General features: G+C 39.8%; 1 protein-coding gene across 50 annotated transcripts in view; it reads left to right on the plus strand.

The window, feature by feature from the left end:
* CLASP1 (cytoplasmic linker associated protein 1) overlaps positions 1 to 16,164 on the plus strand; it is a 258,954-nt gene that overhangs the window by 148,024 nt on the left and 94,766 nt on the right. For 17 of the 50 annotated variants that reach the window (XM_070581048.1, XM_070581051.1, XM_070581084.1 and 14 more), the window contains exons 12-19: positions 843 to 988; positions 1,883 to 2,018; positions 3,061 to 3,131; positions 6,765 to 6,824; positions 8,499 to 8,576; positions 10,312 to 10,479; positions 11,059 to 11,108; positions 11,893 to 12,063. In XM_070581048.1, the coding sequence (XP_070437149.1) occupies positions 843 to 988; positions 1,883 to 2,018; positions 3,061 to 3,131; positions 6,765 to 6,824; positions 8,499 to 8,576; positions 10,312 to 10,479; positions 11,059 to 11,108; positions 11,893 to 12,063 (880 nt within the window). Of the gene's footprint in view, positions 1 to 842; positions 989 to 1,882; positions 2,019 to 3,060; positions 3,132 to 6,764; positions 6,825 to 8,498; positions 8,577 to 10,311; positions 10,480 to 11,058; positions 11,109 to 11,892; positions 12,064 to 13,930; positions 13,979 to 14,454; positions 14,479 to 16,164 lie in introns of all 50 variants that reach the window. The other 33 variants (XM_070581036.1, XM_070581055.1, XM_070581049.1 and 30 more) reach the window with 3 other exon arrangements.

A 16,164-nucleotide genomic window follows, 5' to 3' on the forward strand; every position in this document is an offset into this window, starting at 1 on the left:
TATAAAGAGACTGTAGATTGCTCTTTCCTTTGACTTGTTAAATAAATGGCAGAGTGGAGTGTGGGAGAAGGAAAGCTTAGGGGAGAAGCTTTTTACAAGCTAAAATGAAGGTTTTCGTTTTTTAATCATTAGCATAGAATCTGTAAATACACTAAAATATTTCCAATTAAAAATACATTTTGTAGGGGGCTGGCCCCGTGGCCGAGTGGTTAAGTTCGCGCGCTCCGCTGCAGGCGGCCCAGTGTTTCGTTGGTTCGAATCCTGGGCGCGGACATGGCACTGCTCGTCAGACCACGCTGAGGCAGCGTCCCACATGCCACAACTAGAAGAACCCACAACGAAGAATACACAACTATGTACCGGGGGGCTTTGGGGAGAAAAAGGAAAAAAAAATAAAATCTTTAAAAAAAATATACATTTTGTAGAATTGTAATATGTTTATCACAGATAGTATATTTAAAAAATTGATTTGTTCATGAGCTGGCCTGGTGGCGCAGCTGTGACGTTCGCACATTCTGCTTCGGCGGCCCAGGGTTCCCTCGTTCCCGGGTGCCGACCTATGTACCACTTGGCAAGCCGTGGTGTGGTAGGCGTCCCACATATAAAGTAGAGGAAGATGGGCACAGATGTTAGCTCATGGCTAATCTTCCTCAAAAAAAAGAAAAAGAATTGGTTTGTTCAGTGTATTAGCTAATATTTAATTGGCTGAATTCTTTTTGGAAAACTGGTTCTGTATCGTTTAACTTTGATGTTGATCTGTCATATTTGATGGTTTCTGTTGTTTCATGTATTCTGTTTTAAGAATTGTTTTCTTTCTCTCTTAATTTTTTCTTTCCCATTAGCTAAAAAAGATTAGATCTTTACTTTTGGCTGGTGCTGCTGAGTATGATAACTTCTTTCAACACTTGCGTCTTTTGGATGGAGCCTTTAAACTATCTGCTAAGGATCTGCGGTCTCAGGTAGTGCGGGAGGCTTGTATCACATTGGGGTAAGGATTGCAACGCTCCGGATTCTCACACATCCTCAAATAGCCTTGCCACAGTGCTTCAGAGATGGTTCATTGAATGTGTCCGATGGGTCTCTAATGCAGCTTCTGACTAGTCCCCAAGACCTACTCCAGTTACCTTTCTCTTAGCACTTTTACAGTATTTCCTGCCCAATTATGTAAAGTGTGGCAGATTTTAAATTTTATTCAGTGACTTAGCTCTGAAGCCTCTATTTTAAACTTGAAGCAATTATGATTAATAATATGGAAAATGAAATTGTATAAATTCTGTTTCTCACTTTTTTCATTGATTTTGCTTACAGGATATAACGTGATTATGAGAATTTTTGTTGGTTTGTTTCTAGAAGAGTACTGTAGCTATAAAGTTAAAATTAAAGATATGTACTGGAGTACAGTTTTATCCTAGCTAAACCTGTATCAGTGTTTGAAGCTAGAACTTCTGTGTTAAAAAGTATGTCAGAATATCAAAGCAGCAGCAGCGCTAAGAAAGCATTGTAGCTGTTTAAAGTTTTGGCTACAGTCCGATATTGAAGCATGAATATTATATGTTAAAAATAAAAGGGCAAAAGAAAAAAAAGGTTGAGAAAGGTTTTTCATACTTATGTTTTATTAGTATATGATCAATTTGTTTTTTGCTATTTTGAGACTGCTTAGTTGGAAATGATTTATTTAAAAAAGAAGGAGCAAACTGTTGTGCTAGTAGCTATTTGCCAAGTCCTCCAAATGCACATTGGAAATATTTTTAAATTATCTTATTTAGACCTTTGTCCTTTATCCCTAGATAGCTTTAAATTAAGGCTCTAAAATGTTGTGGTTTATATGCTTCACTGTTTGCAAGAAATATAACTACAGTCCAGTATTCATTTCTTATTGTAGGCATCTGTCATCAGTTCTGGGGAATAAATTTGACCATGGAGCTGAAGCCATTATGCCAACTATCTTTAATTTAATTCCAAACAGTGCCAAAATTATGGCTACTTCTGGTGTTGTAGCTGTTAGGTTAATCATTCGGGTAAGTATGTTTTGAGACCATACATAGAGTAAGCAAGTGGTAAATATTGGTGGTTGATAAGTGATATTAGAGACATTTTTCATTAGAGTGATTACGTATAGTTGGAATCATGTTGTAATACAACATTGGCCTTTTATTCCCCACTTAATTATAGCATAGAGCCCTTTACATTCCATAATGTGAATTATGGACATGGTGTATAGTTACTGAGGTGTTGATCATTGACTGACTCATCATGAGTTTTAAATATTTGAACATCTGCATCTGCTTCTGTTGAGACTCTTTTCTTTGTGTCTGCAGGTATCACTCGCATTCTTCCCTCCTTAATCCATTTTAGGTCTTTGTATTGTGGTTTTGTTATTCCCCTAAAATTTTAATTTAATTATTTGCATATAAGCACAGAAACAAAATATTCTCTTCAGTTAAGTTTTCTAAATACTTATTTAAATTTAAATAATTACCCAAGTAATTTACATACAAGTTTCAGTAAAACCTAGTAGTTCACAAAGGCTTAAAATGAAAGTTCTCCACGTCACCTCCTCCCCGCCTTCAGATCCCTTTTTCCGAAAACCAACCCTTGAGACTGGGGCTGGATGGCGTTAACTGAAATCTATCCAGAGCACTCCTGGTTATTGTGGGTTACTCACTTTGTATTATTTCTTGTTCTTACTGTTTACACTGCCTACTTCAAACATTACATCCAAAGCCATCATTGGACATTTTCGTTGAAGCAATATCAAAATGTATTGGTCCGCTGACCCCTTTTGACCTCACTCAGATCTCGACTGCTCAGATTGTTTAGACTTCATGCCAATGATTTGTTTTGATTTTGGACTTAAGTATGTATCATTGTGTTGTCCGTTTTGGCTTTGTAATACAGTTTTGTCAGGGCCTTTGGCAATATCCAATGAAATTCTTCTTCCTTTGTAAACTTAATTCTGAATATGTAAATGCTAATAGGTAGTTAGGGAGGAAGTAGTTGTCTTTTGTTTTATTTTTGTGTTTTCAAGTGTTCACTTCTGTCTTCTGTTGTTCTTCACAGCACACACACATCCCTAGGCTGATACCTGTCATAACAAGCAACTGTACCTCCAAGTCTGTTGCAGTTAGAAGGTAAATTTTGAAACAGTTTCCTCATTACTTTGGAATTGTTTAAAAACCAAAACAAATTCCAGATTTCCCTCCCTAGAAAAAAGTTCATGTTTGAAATAATATTATGTAAGATTGCTATAATGAATGCCTTTGGATTGAAGGATCATGATCTCCAAATAGGCTGGAAAGTAAATTGGGACAACTGTTATTTTTGCATTTGTGCATGTGTATGTGTGTGTGCGTGAGAGTGTGTGTGTGTGTGTGTGTGTGAGTGAGTCAGTTGGGCTATTTGGAGGGAGAAAGGGAGAGGACCCACTATGCATCTTTTCTTGAGATAGTCCCTCTGCCTCTGTCATTGGTGTACCTCATTCTCTGAATGAAGGCAGTAACTACAAGCAAGAAAAAAACATTGTAACAATTAATGTCAGTTATTTAATATTAACATAGCTAGGAGGAGGTCTATGTTGTTTGCATCTTCTGATATTGATTTCTGAAATTCTGAATCCTGACCAGTCATTTGCTTCTGCTACACAGCTGTGGGAGATATGCTCAGAAAATACAACCTGCGTGGCTAGCTAGGGCTTTGTTCCCAAGTCCCTGTCTTGTCTCGTGTCCTGGTGAGCTGCCCTAGGCCACATGTGAGGGATGAGGGCTCTTCTAGCTGGGATCTGTGATTCTGGACTGTTGAGTCACAGAGTCTTTTGAGAGTCTATTATATCTTCCTAGGAAAATGCAAATACACAGAAAAGTTTTGTGTAGAGTTTTGAGGGGATTCGTGGCCATCACTGAAGCCTCTCGATGGACTGTATCAGGAGCTTTATAGGGTAAATTAATGGCAGGCCTGGGCAGCGGGCTCTTGGCTGCATTCTTGTAGTTCTGCATCTTCATCCTTGTCCAGTGAAAGGGCCCTTCACTCTAGGGCTTAGAGCCCAGTTTGCCTCAGTCGCGTGTTGCTTCCCTCCTTTCCCAGGGTGTCATGTTGGTCCTGCCATGTTCCACGGGTCGGAGACCCTCCTGAGCATGAGGTGACCCCACATCCATCTTAGTAACAGCTCTATGGAAGGCATAAGGGGGAAAAGGGGAATAATTCAACTATGTAAAGCCAGGAAAAAAGAAATTTGCTCCTTCCACTGAAAAAGCTTAACTTCTAACTGCATGGCTCAATTGTATATCTCTGAGGAATGCACTGTGCCCTTGACCCACAGTTCAGCTTCTTGGGATAGAGAGGATCAGCTTCAGCGCCCCCTAGAGATGAGAGTGTAATGTCGGCAAGGTAAAGGGATGATAGTGAACTTCCGAACCTGACAGACTTCCGTCGAAGTGTTGCCTCCTCCCTCTTACTAGTTGTTTGACATGTTAGGAAGGAGAGTACCCCTGTGCAGAGTTGTTCTGTGGATTCACGGTCATTTTGGGAAACAGGGTTTGACACTTAGTGAAAGCTTAATAAATTGTAACCATTATTAGAATTTGTTGCTCCTGCTGGTTTTTATCATCTCTATTTTTGTAGATTCTCAAGAGAAATTCAGAATGTGTTTTTCCTTTGTGTAAGGCAGAGTTTCTTCAATGAAGTGACACAGATCATTGTGGAACACTACAGGAGGTTTAGTGTTTTAGTCAGCTCAGGCTGCCATAACAACATACTGTACACTGGGTGGCTTAAACAACGGAAATTTATTTTCTCACAGTTCTGGAGGCTGGAAGTCCCAGATCAGGGTGCTAGCATGGTTGGGTTCCAGTGAGGGTGGCTTGTGGATGGTTACCTTCTTGCTGTCTTCACATGGTAGAGAGAGTGCACTCTCTTGTGTTTCTTCTTAGAAGGGCACTAATCCTATCATGAAAGCCTGACTCTCACGACTTCATGTGAACCTCATGACCTCCAAAGGCCCCATCTCCAAATACCATCATATTGGGGATTAGGGCTTCAACATAGGAATTTTGAGGGAACACTGTTCAGTCCATAGTATTTAATGATTCTGGCCTCTGGCACTAGATATGAGTAGCAACCTGCAATCACTGTGACAGTAGAAATGCCACCCCTTCACCGATTTCTGAACCACACACTCAGATTGCTCTTCTTATATTTAGTTAGAGTGAATGTCAGTCAGAACCATGTGTCTTAACACTGAAAGAAGTAGTAGGGACCATCTGGCCCAGAGCCTCTTGCTTTCAGGAAGGTGAACAAAGCCGAAGAGTTCACCATAACCAAGGCAGTGCACTTTTGTCATGTGTTCAACCTGTACCTAGCTTTGCTTCGTAGAATTGGCAAGAGATGGGTGCACAATCTCCCTGCCTCTGAGAAGTTTATAATTTAGTTGGGGAGATTAAAAACATGAATGCAAAGCAATGTAAGAGTGAATTACAACATGTTTTGTGGATTTAAGAGTTCATAGAGGATAGTGATTAAAACCAGCTGATATATACCCAAGAAGCTTCATAGACAAGTTGAAAATTGAACTGCTTTTTGAATGATGAATAGGTGAAGAAAAGAGACAAGAAAAATCTAGACCAGGAAATGACCTGGGGAAAAGGGTAGAAGTAGAATAAACACGGCCTAGGTTGTGGCAGAGTGGGGAAAGCGACAGTGAGGAAGGCTGTGGGCGTAGGTCAGTGTCTTTCCTTAGAGAGGGTTTGCTTTGCATGCCCCCGTGCCTGCACTGTTACCAGCCCTAGGACTGAGTTCAATATCTCTCCTGTGTGGTCCTGGCACACGGTAATTATCTCTTGTCTGTCTTTCTGTCTTGCTGGATTGTGTCTTGGTTACCAGTGTATCTCTACTATCTAGCACAGTGTAAGAGTTTATTAATGATTTATTGAGTGAGTAATTGTACAGATTATGAGGTTTTGAATTGGGAGGATCATGGGAGAGTAAGTCTGGTCATTAGAGAGATTACCTTCTGATTTGTTTCCTTGAATGGATTCCTAAAACTGTTAAGATTTACTTCTACAAAGATAGATATCCTGGACTTCAGAAAAAGGCAATTATAAAGAGGTAGGACCCAAAGTGGTGATGTAATCCAAAGAAAATGAGACCGGAATTGTTTTTGTGCACAGATCAGGCCACAAAAGATCACAAAAGTGAAAAGGCTTGAAAAGAAAGGATGTTGAAAGATTAAAAAGAGGAAAATAGCTAAGTAGCTACTGAAAATCTATTTGAAGCACTACCTAGGACCTTCTTAGCAGGAACACTTGGCGAGCACTGTTTTTCAGGGTGTTTTTTACTTTTTTTGTGCAAGACAGTCTGTGAAATTAATGCAAAGACCAGTTGCCTGATTCTGTAATTACGCTCATCTTTTGTGCATGTGTGCATTCTGTACTAATGTGTTATTTGAGGGAGTTTAAAAACAAATGACAGTGACGCACCCTCTCAGTAATGTTACCGTGAAGCTCACATTTCTGATTTGAAGGGAAATCTTGTATCCTGTCCCTTATCCCTATGATTTTTCTTTTTGACTACTGTAGATGCTTAATTATTTTCATTTGCTTTGGTTTTCGATCAATTTTGATTCCATATTTATGTTCCATTTTGTGAATCATTAAAATTAGAAGAAATATACCAAGTCGAAATAGTAATGTTGGGTCACTCAAGAAAAAAGCTCTTATTTTTACTAACATACAAATTACTAAGTTACATATTTTTTTCTTCGTCATTTTCAGGCGCTGTTTTGAATTTTTAGATTTACTTTTACAAGAATGGCAAACACATTCACTGGAACGGTGAGCATCTGATTTGCTGTTTTTTTCCTCTGAATTCCATCTTGAGATTTAATGCCTCAGTAAGTGGTCCAACCCACTTGCTATAAAAAAATGAAGAAATCTAAACATTTGGGCATGACTACTTGTGTTATTTCTGCTGATGTGGAGCACATAATATTGGCAGCAGCTTGTAGTGAGTTTCATTGAGTTAAATGTTAGTGCGCCCAGAGATGTGGACAGATGTGCACCATGGGAACTACAGAGCCAGGATTCACTCTAGTGACTGATCCTGCTGCGTGACATTCCCGTCAGTTCCAACAAGGTCAGTGTTTAAAGCTGCTCTCAGTAGGTAAGGTGTAACTCTCAAGTCCTTAAAGAAATTTCACTCGTTTCAAAGTTTTCTTTTTGATCCCTTTGTATCAGAAAGTCAGCAATTTTCTCTTTATTCAGGTTGGTTTAAGTTTCACATCAGGATGAAAAGTAGAGTTATGGTAGAATTCTTGAAGAAGCACGTCTCTATTAATTTTGAGATTCACTCTTTGCCATTTTTAGTTCCTATCAATTGTAGGTGCCTGCTATTCTTTCTGAGTTAAATTTGGAGACAATAGATGACGTTGTGCCACTCGTTTTTTAATGGTATGTCGTATAGTTTGTGAAGAACTTTACAGCTATTAAATGTTTTATTAGTAGTGGAATTTTAATAAATTGAGGACTCCTGGGAGTCCTGTTCCATACAGCAGTGGTCAGAGATGAAGCAAAGCCAAGCCTCCCAGAGGCCAAATTTCCTCTGAGGATTTGTGAATCTAGAAGATAGTCACACATTTTCTTCCAATACTTTTTTGTTCTTTAGTCTGTTAGTTTTAGAATTAGAAGTGGAAGGTGGGAGGACGGATTTAATAGGGGGACAGGTGAGTAGAACAGAAAAGCATGGAGAACTCAGATGTAGTCTCATGCATTCATCACCTCCCGGCTCAGCCTCAGCCGCTTAGCTGGCTGCTCACTAAATGTTTATTGTACGCCTGAAGGTAAGGAGGCACAGACCTGGAATGGGCTGGTAGAGTTGGTAACTGATTTTGTTCTGTCAAACTATTCATTCTGATCATTTCCCTTTTCTTAAAACTTTGTTAAATATTTGATGAGACAGTTTGTTGATTTCTTCTCAGCAAGGGTAGAACATGACGAAAGAGAATACCTATTTATAAAATGGTTACATCATTTTATAAAATTGTTCATGTTACATAGTGGAACTTGAAAAAATACTCTGTTTAATTACAGAAATGTGATATAGTTAGTTTCTTTCGTATTAAGATTATTATTATCTCATTATAATTTCCATAGAAACTAGCTCTGACCATGGAAAAATAGGGTTTTTTTGTTTGGATTCATAAAAGATTGGGCTAAATAAGTTTGGCCTGAAAAACAATCGGCTTGTATTAAAAAATATCACACAAGACAGTAGGGTCTTTGGGTACTTCGGTGGGGGTGGGGTAGGGCTGGAGGTAGGGTATTGGCACAGAATTAGGGGTTAGAAGATCTGCAGGGTGTTCTGATTTTCCAAATGGCATGTTAGTTGACTCACTTGGTGCAAAGGCCCTAAGTTCTACGTTGCCATTTTGAAGTTATTTCTCCTACTTGTTTTCATCCACATAAAACCATATATTAATGATTGTTACTGTTTCTTCTCTAAATATCTAGACACATATCAGTATTAGCTGAAACAATAAAGAAGGGAATACATGATGCTGACTCTGAAGCAAGGATAGAAGCCAGAAAGTAAGTGTTTATTGTACATCACTTTATTTTATTTTGAGGAAGATTGTCCCTGAGCTAACATCTGTTCCCTTCTTCCTCTGTTTTGTATGTGGGACACCACCACAGCATGGTTTGATGAGCGGTGCATAGGTCTGCACCTGGGATCTGAACCTGTGAACCCTGGGCCACTGAAGTGGAACCCGCGAACTTAATCACTATGCCCCTGTACACCCCTTTTTTTATTCACTACTTTTATATTTCAGATGCATTGTCTACATTGCCTTGTTAAAAACTCATTAAGTTACATGAACATGTTTCATTAATCATGACTTAAATAAACATGACTTCGAAAGGCCATTTGGAAGTACTTCTGTGGTTTTTTGTTTAGCCAGTTGTTCAGTGCCCAGGCCTGAAAGACTGATTGATATTATTTGAATATAAACAGGACTGAGGTACACAACAGAATGCTCATTTTTAAATTTATGAAAAAGTATTACATTTCATCAGAAAAGCACTAGTATACATGCTCAGTGTATTCTCTTCCTCATTAAGCTCTGTTAAAGCCAAGTCGTAATCTAAAGCGACTTTTTGATTTACGCTGAAAGATCACGATCGTGGGGATTCTTTCCTGTGGTCACCCCTGTGCAGGTATCAGTGACTGCTTGGGAAGTGTGAGTCATGGTGAGGGAGGTGGATTGAGCCGATGCTTGGGAGTGTCACAGTGGTAGCTGGCTATTGCCATCTCACGTTTGAGGCAGTTTTGCCCTTAGGACTGGCTGTGCTCCAGTGATGTGGCTATGGCCCCCTACATGCACTACCTCCCTTGGGATAATTTTGCCACTGTGACCGTAAATACCAGACATTTGATGCTATGACTTACTCTCTTGTGGGCAGTGCATAGATAAGTGCAGCTAGTTTTGCACCTGTGATTGTTTCTTTTTATTTTTTTAGTTGACCAACTCTTCTAATTGACAGAGGTTAAAATCTGTTCTTACTAGCCTGGAAGATTGTTTTCCTTAGCTGCATTAATACATCTGCTGAAGTCCTTATTGCTTTTTGACTGATCTCCATTAAATTATATTTCCATGGTTTCTGAGTTTTCTGGAGGACCTCACTATAACATTGAAGTGTTTACTCTAGTCTCATCTTGGGTATTTCCTGCCAAAATAAGCAACATAGTTAATAGTTGCTAAAAACTCTTGGGAATGGATTTGTTAATGATTATATGCTGTTTTTATCCTTGTGTTGTATTCTCCCCCTGCCCAATTTTTTCCAGTTTTTTAAGTTAGAATGCAACACAGATTTCAAGTAGCTCTTTCCATTCTCTTTTGAACATTTTATCTAAGGCAATTTCAGATACTTCCAGTCAATGAGTGTCAAATTCCCTTCGTAAAAGCTACCAATAATGAGCCTCTCCTGTGTTCTAGGTATAGTTCTAGATGTTTTAGCTGCATCTTCTCCAAGCCTCCCAAATCTTGCAGGTTAGGTCCTTTCATTTCCATTTTATAACTGAGACTGAGCTTCAGAGAAGTTTAATAACTTGCCTCATGTCAAACAGCTAGTGAATTGTGAGGTCAGGATTCCTCCCAGGCCTCCTTTGTTCACACTCTCTTCCTTATAGCATGCTGCTGCTAGTAGCAGGTAGACTGCAGATTCCAGTCCTTGAAGAGGTGGTGTGGTGTCCTCCGGAGCTCAGTGAAATATCTGTTATGATCCACTGACCATAACAGGAAACCGTTTTGTATGTGTCCCCTAGGTGTTACTGGGGTTTCCACAGTCACTTCAGCAGAGAAGCTGAGCACCTGTACCACACCTTGGAGTCCTCCTACCAGAAAGCGCTGCAGTCCCATTTGAAGAACTCGGACAGCATCGTGTCTCTGCCACAATCCGATCGCTCGTCTTCTAGCTCTCAAGAGAGTCTGAAGTAAGGAATTCAGCTGTGCTTTTCCTTATTTTGAGATTTTGTATTTAAAGATTTCCTGCACAAGAACACAAATTCTAGCTGTAATTTTTGCGGATGTGTGCCTGTTATAGTTCCCCCATCTTAAGATGGATTCTGGCACTAAGTGAGATACTGTGGGGAATGGTAAGAAACAAGTTGCTTTGGTCTTATCATAAGTAATAGTTAGATAAATTTATATAGTCGTCCTAGAATATAGTTTACGAGTAACACACGTGAATTTTTCTTAGACGATGTAAGTGTTAACCTGGACACAAGTTTGGAAAGAGAGGGTATTCAAAACTTAGGACTTAATGTATAATGATCTTCAATCTATATTTCTAATTTCTGTCTCGAGTTATGAGTTCCCTGTATGTTTGGAAGATACAAACATGTGGATAGCTGTTTGAAATTAGGGGTTTATAAGATGTGGTCTAAATCACCTGAAAAATTCTGAAAACTCTGAAATAATTCTTATCATAACTTCCTGTTGTGACGTGTACTTGCTTTAATGCAGATAAAGTGCAAATTTGATAATAGACACATGTATACCTTTGTTTTCAGTCGGCCGCTCTCTGCCAAAAGAAGTCCTACTGGAAGTACCGCCTCTAGAGGTAAGACTGGCAGCCGTGGAGAAGGCTGTCCAGGGGAGGCCTCTGTTTCTTAACCTCAGGTGGGCTGTTCTACCCCTAGAGGCTGCTCAGTTGCTGGAAGCCAAGGGCCTGCTCTCAGGTCCCTCTCAGGTTTGCAGAGTGTGCTGCTCTGCGCTCCCACTGTCCCCAGCAGAGCTCCACTTTCCCAGGGGCCCATCACTGTGAGGAAGACATTGTCGGGATGACTTCGGCAGGAGAAATTGAGCTCTGTGACCTGTCCTCACTCCAGCATGTGAATACTACCACAAGTAGTGCCACTCCTTCGCTCTGGTCACTTAGCAAGAGAGTGGAGACAGCTTGTGATGGAGATGGCTTTGAGCAGCAGCCGCAGTGCGGTGGCTGTTGGAGGTGGGAGAGTGGAATGTTTCCTGAGAGCGGGAGGGCGCCTAGGTGAGAGTGCACAGTTAGGCCACATCATGAGGAAACTGGCCAGATGTGAACAGTTTTATTATTTCATTTCTCATATTAACCAGAAATATGGTCCATTCCTTGGAGTTTGTAGTCTTTGATTACAAGAAAATAAATGTGATAGGTGTAGTATAGTTGTGGTCACTTTTAGTTTCCTTCAGCATTGGCTGAACTCTGTCTTCAGTGACCAGGAGCAACTGTTGGTCAGCACTTATGTGCTCCAGTGTTTGTTAAAAGTTGGTATTTGTTTTCAAGAAAAGCAAATCAAGTTTTAACAATATGTGTTTAGAATGTGTAAAGTCAGGTCCTTACTGTCGTTTCCTCTTCGCCACTAAAGCTTCTACAGTTAGTACCAAATCTGTGTCAACGACTGGATCCCTCCAGCGGTCTCGAAGTGATATTGACGTGAACGCAGCTGCCAGTGCCAAATCCAAAGTATCCGCGGCTTCAGGCGCTGCACCTTTCAGCTCTGCCGCAGCCTTGCCTCCAGGGTCATACGCATCCTTAGGTAACCAGACCTCCCACCGTTCCCCCTGTTCTGCTGTTCCAGATGCCTCTGCTCAAACTTATTTATGTAGCAAATTACCAAAAACCATTTTAGAGGAAATTCTCACTGTTGTAGGGCTGATAGTTAAGTATAAGTAACTCTGCACTGATTGCTGGTTAACAGCCACTGTTTCTTGAGTGTTCCCTTTCTCTGGAGCATCATCCTTTTTAGTGACAAGTAAGTACACTGGTGCTCTCACAGCATGTGGCACTGAGCACGGCCTTCCTTCAGCTTCATTTCCCTCTTCATGGCAGCCCAGCCAGCACCTAAGCCACCTCCCATATTACCAAAGCTGGGTTTTCTCCCCTCCTGACATCGATGGGAGCAGAGCCAGAAGGGTTTAGTGAGGGATTCACCAAAGATAGTCATTGTAGTTAGATATTTCCCAATTTGAGAGTGTACCCGGCGTGGGGAAGCGGGGAGGGCAGGGAGGGAGAGGGACGACAACAAGCAGGACCTCTGGAGGAATGTGGTGGCCTTGATCACCAGCATAAGCATGTTGTACAACAGTGTAGTCCTTCCCTGTGTCATCTTGGGAGGAGCATGCGCTTATCCTAATGAGAGCCCAAAAGATGAAAAAAAGTTATTTTCCAAAGAACTAGTATCTGACAGAGTGGTAAGTCAGTTTTTCAGCAGACACTTAACACCTACACTCTGTAGGGCTAATGGTTTATTTCATTTTATTTTTGTTAAGAGCAAAGTCGTTTCAAGCATAAATCTGATGACTTAGCTGGATTGGTTTTACTTTGGGTTTTATAGAAATTAATACAATTTAAACTTCATGAAACATTGAGACTGAATTGATTGTGTGGTTTACAAACTAATTCCAAAGTCAGTTCTAAAACTAATGTTCTAACAATGTTTTGAGCATGGAAGCCCAGTGAGAGAATACCAAGAGAAGATTACTGGGCCTGCCATTTATTAGCTGGGTAACTTTGAGCAGGCCACGGAATCTTTGAGTCTGTTTTCTCCAGCCATCAATTAGTTGTAATAATAGCCACCTAACTCAGATATATGATAGGGATAAGTGGAATTAAAAGTCCTTTGTAAGCTATTATCCTATATAGTGAAAGAAACTGTGATGGTGATAGGAACGTTATTAATTTGAAAGGTTCTGGAACGTTTGTTATATCAGTCTTGTTTTCTCTGCGGTAAAATACCTCATACATAGATGCATTTTGATTGGGAAGAAATCCAATAAGAGCTCTCCTTTTCTACCTTTCTAATGTTAATTATTGTAACATTACATGTGAGTGTTTATGCTGCTATGTTGATGTGTAATCATTGAGTAAAGGAGACATCAGAACTCCGCTGTCCTATGGTGAAGTAGTTCTGTTATTTTACTTCCATTTTTTTAGTACTTACCTGTGTTTCAATACATTTAATCCACCTTGAGTATTTGTAATTAGTATTTGTTTCATTGCTTGGAAACGAGTAAAAACCAGCTTTGGAGTACTCAGTAGTCTTTGTTTTTCTGTGCACATTTGGGATATTATACAATAGACCATGTAGACTTCCCTCAGTGCTGGTAAAAGCACTCGGGTCATTTGGTCTAATGATACAGAACTGACCTTTTAGAAGCACCGATGATACGTTTTCAGCCTAGTGTTCCCTTTTCAAATAACAAGACTGGAATATTCCCATTCTCTTACTATTTCCTGAAACTGTACCTCTACTTTCCTTATGTCCAAAACAACAAAAAGCAGAAAACCCCCTAAAATAGAATGTAATCCTACTGAGAAGTTGTTAGAATTACTATTTAGATTGACACATTACATCTGTGCAGAAGTGTAGCATTAAAGCTGATGATCCTTTTCCAAACTTCTAGAGTCCAGACACCTGAGGGAAGATACGGAGTCCGTAGGCCTTGACGCAGGTACCATGCTGTACAGCTTTGCTGCTCAACGTGTAGTTGGGATAGGCGTTGCTGGAGCCAGCCTCTCTGAGCTTCTTACTTGCCTCTGCCCTTTGGGTGACCCTTTAGGATTTTAGTTTTCAGTTTTTCCTTACCGTTCTGCTAGTACTTTGTTCTAAGAAAAAGGAGCTCTGAAGAGGATGAGAGTTGGCTAAAATAAGCAATAGCAATCACTCGACCGACTGAGGCACTACCCTGGGTTGCCCTTTTTTCTTTTGTTTTCCAAAGGCAAAAGCACATCGTACCAAGCTGATTTCAACATAAGGCGCACCTACTTGCTTCAGACTCTGCTTTGCTGTTGAAATGGTTTCCTTTTAATTTTATTTTAAATTGTACTTTTGCTTTTTAAGTAGCTAATAACATTCTGCTTTTTAATTTTCTTAATGTTACTAACTGTTCCCTATTATCCCTTCCCTTGTTTTTTAATTTGCTTAAAGATGGTACTGCCACTAAAGCGGAGGGTAAGCGGTTTGTTTCTGTGATTGAGGTGTGTCTTACTTTCACCGGTCCTCTGTCCTCACCGAGTGTTGCCTGGCGCCACTTGTCCTCACCAAGGTCCCTGCATGAGACGTTGCACGCTATTCCCTCCACTCTTCTTCATTCTGTTTCCACTGGACTTTTGCCCCACCTCTACCTTAATTCTCCTCTCCTTTCTTATTCAGTCGTTGCTCTTGTGAATTTTGACACTTAAGTATGTTGTCCGTACGTGGTTTTTTAGTGCTGAGCCCGCACTGGGGAGGAGCGTTCATGTGACCTTGTATGCTAGTCTTCATGGGCTGCTTGTCTCAGATTGTATTACTTCTGAAGCTTTGTTTCCTTCTCTTTACTTTTGTGCTTTTGTGGGCCTCTCAGGATTTGCCTTTCCTGTTTTGAAAATAAATTTCAGTGTCATTTATTCAGGTTAAAGGCTGATAACGGTTTTCTACCAGGTAATTTGTAGAAATTTTTTAAAATACTTTTCTATCTCCTAAAGATGCTACTGAATTATATGATACCATTTTTATTTGTGTCACTGACACATACCCATTCATTCATTTACTCTCATTCATCCGTTCATCAATCATGTATTGACTGCCTTCTTTGTGCCATGTTCCATAGTACTACACACAAAGATATAGCATGGTAAAAGAAATATACATATCCAAATCCACTTTGTTTTCTTTTTATGCTTTTATCAAGAAGTTCTTCCTGATTTTGCCTTATCTTTTGAATTTTAGATATAGCTATTTCAGTCTGTACAGGTCTTTGATTAGCACATACTAGACAAGATCATCCCTTTGCAAAGTCTCTAGATAGAAAGCATGACAATGCTTCAAATAATTGAAATTTAGAGGAACCTTATTTGCTTAAGATAGTGGCTTAGACACACCAACCCTCAGGATAATGATTTAACAATTAGGAACTGCTAGTCTACTTTCATATATTTTTAGCCACTCTATAAAAGACTAGCCTGCAAAGTGGACTGGATTTTATCTTAGTATATGCAGTTCACAATAGTTTTAATCCATATGCTATTTCCTAAGGAATTCATAAAGGAAAAATTAGGAATGGAATTATTTTTTAAGATGAGCATAGTCCTAAGTTTGAAGAACAAACATCTCATTGTAAAAATTACCTGGATGCTTACTAAAAGAACAGAGTCCTGGGTCCTTCCCCCTGAAAATTCTGATTACGTTTGGAAGGAGCAAGGGAATCTGAATTTTCAGCCAGCCTCACTGGTGATTCTTGGGGTTGGACAAGTTTGTGAAATGAAAAGTTTCCAAAATAAAAAACGGACAAGAAACCTATGTCATGATGAGGACCTCATTTGTGATAGTAGAAGACTGAGGCTGGGTGTGGTTTTCTTCATTTTTTAGCTGCTATGAGAATTGTATATTTCTCCTTCCCAAAGAAATGATCCTTGTATCTCCCCAGGCTAGGTGGAAGAGAAGTTGGGGGTGGAATGCAATAATGTGGTTGAAATGGAAAGTGAAGACATTACGTGGGAAATTACGTTTTTTTCCAGAATGCCCTCATTTCATATGCCTATATAACAGAATTGAAATCAGCCTGTTATTCTGCCCAGCACTAGGAATTTTTAACTTCATTTTCTTTTTATCAGTTTTCTTTTTACCAGTTTAGAATAAGATCAGAAGATTGTCGACTCA

This window comes from Equus przewalskii, chromosome 17 (assembly GCF_037783145.1).
Source record: "Equus przewalskii isolate Varuska chromosome 17, EquPr2, whole genome shotgun sequence".
Taxonomy (NCBI): Eukaryota; Metazoa; Chordata; class Mammalia; order Perissodactyla; family Equidae; genus Equus; species Equus przewalskii.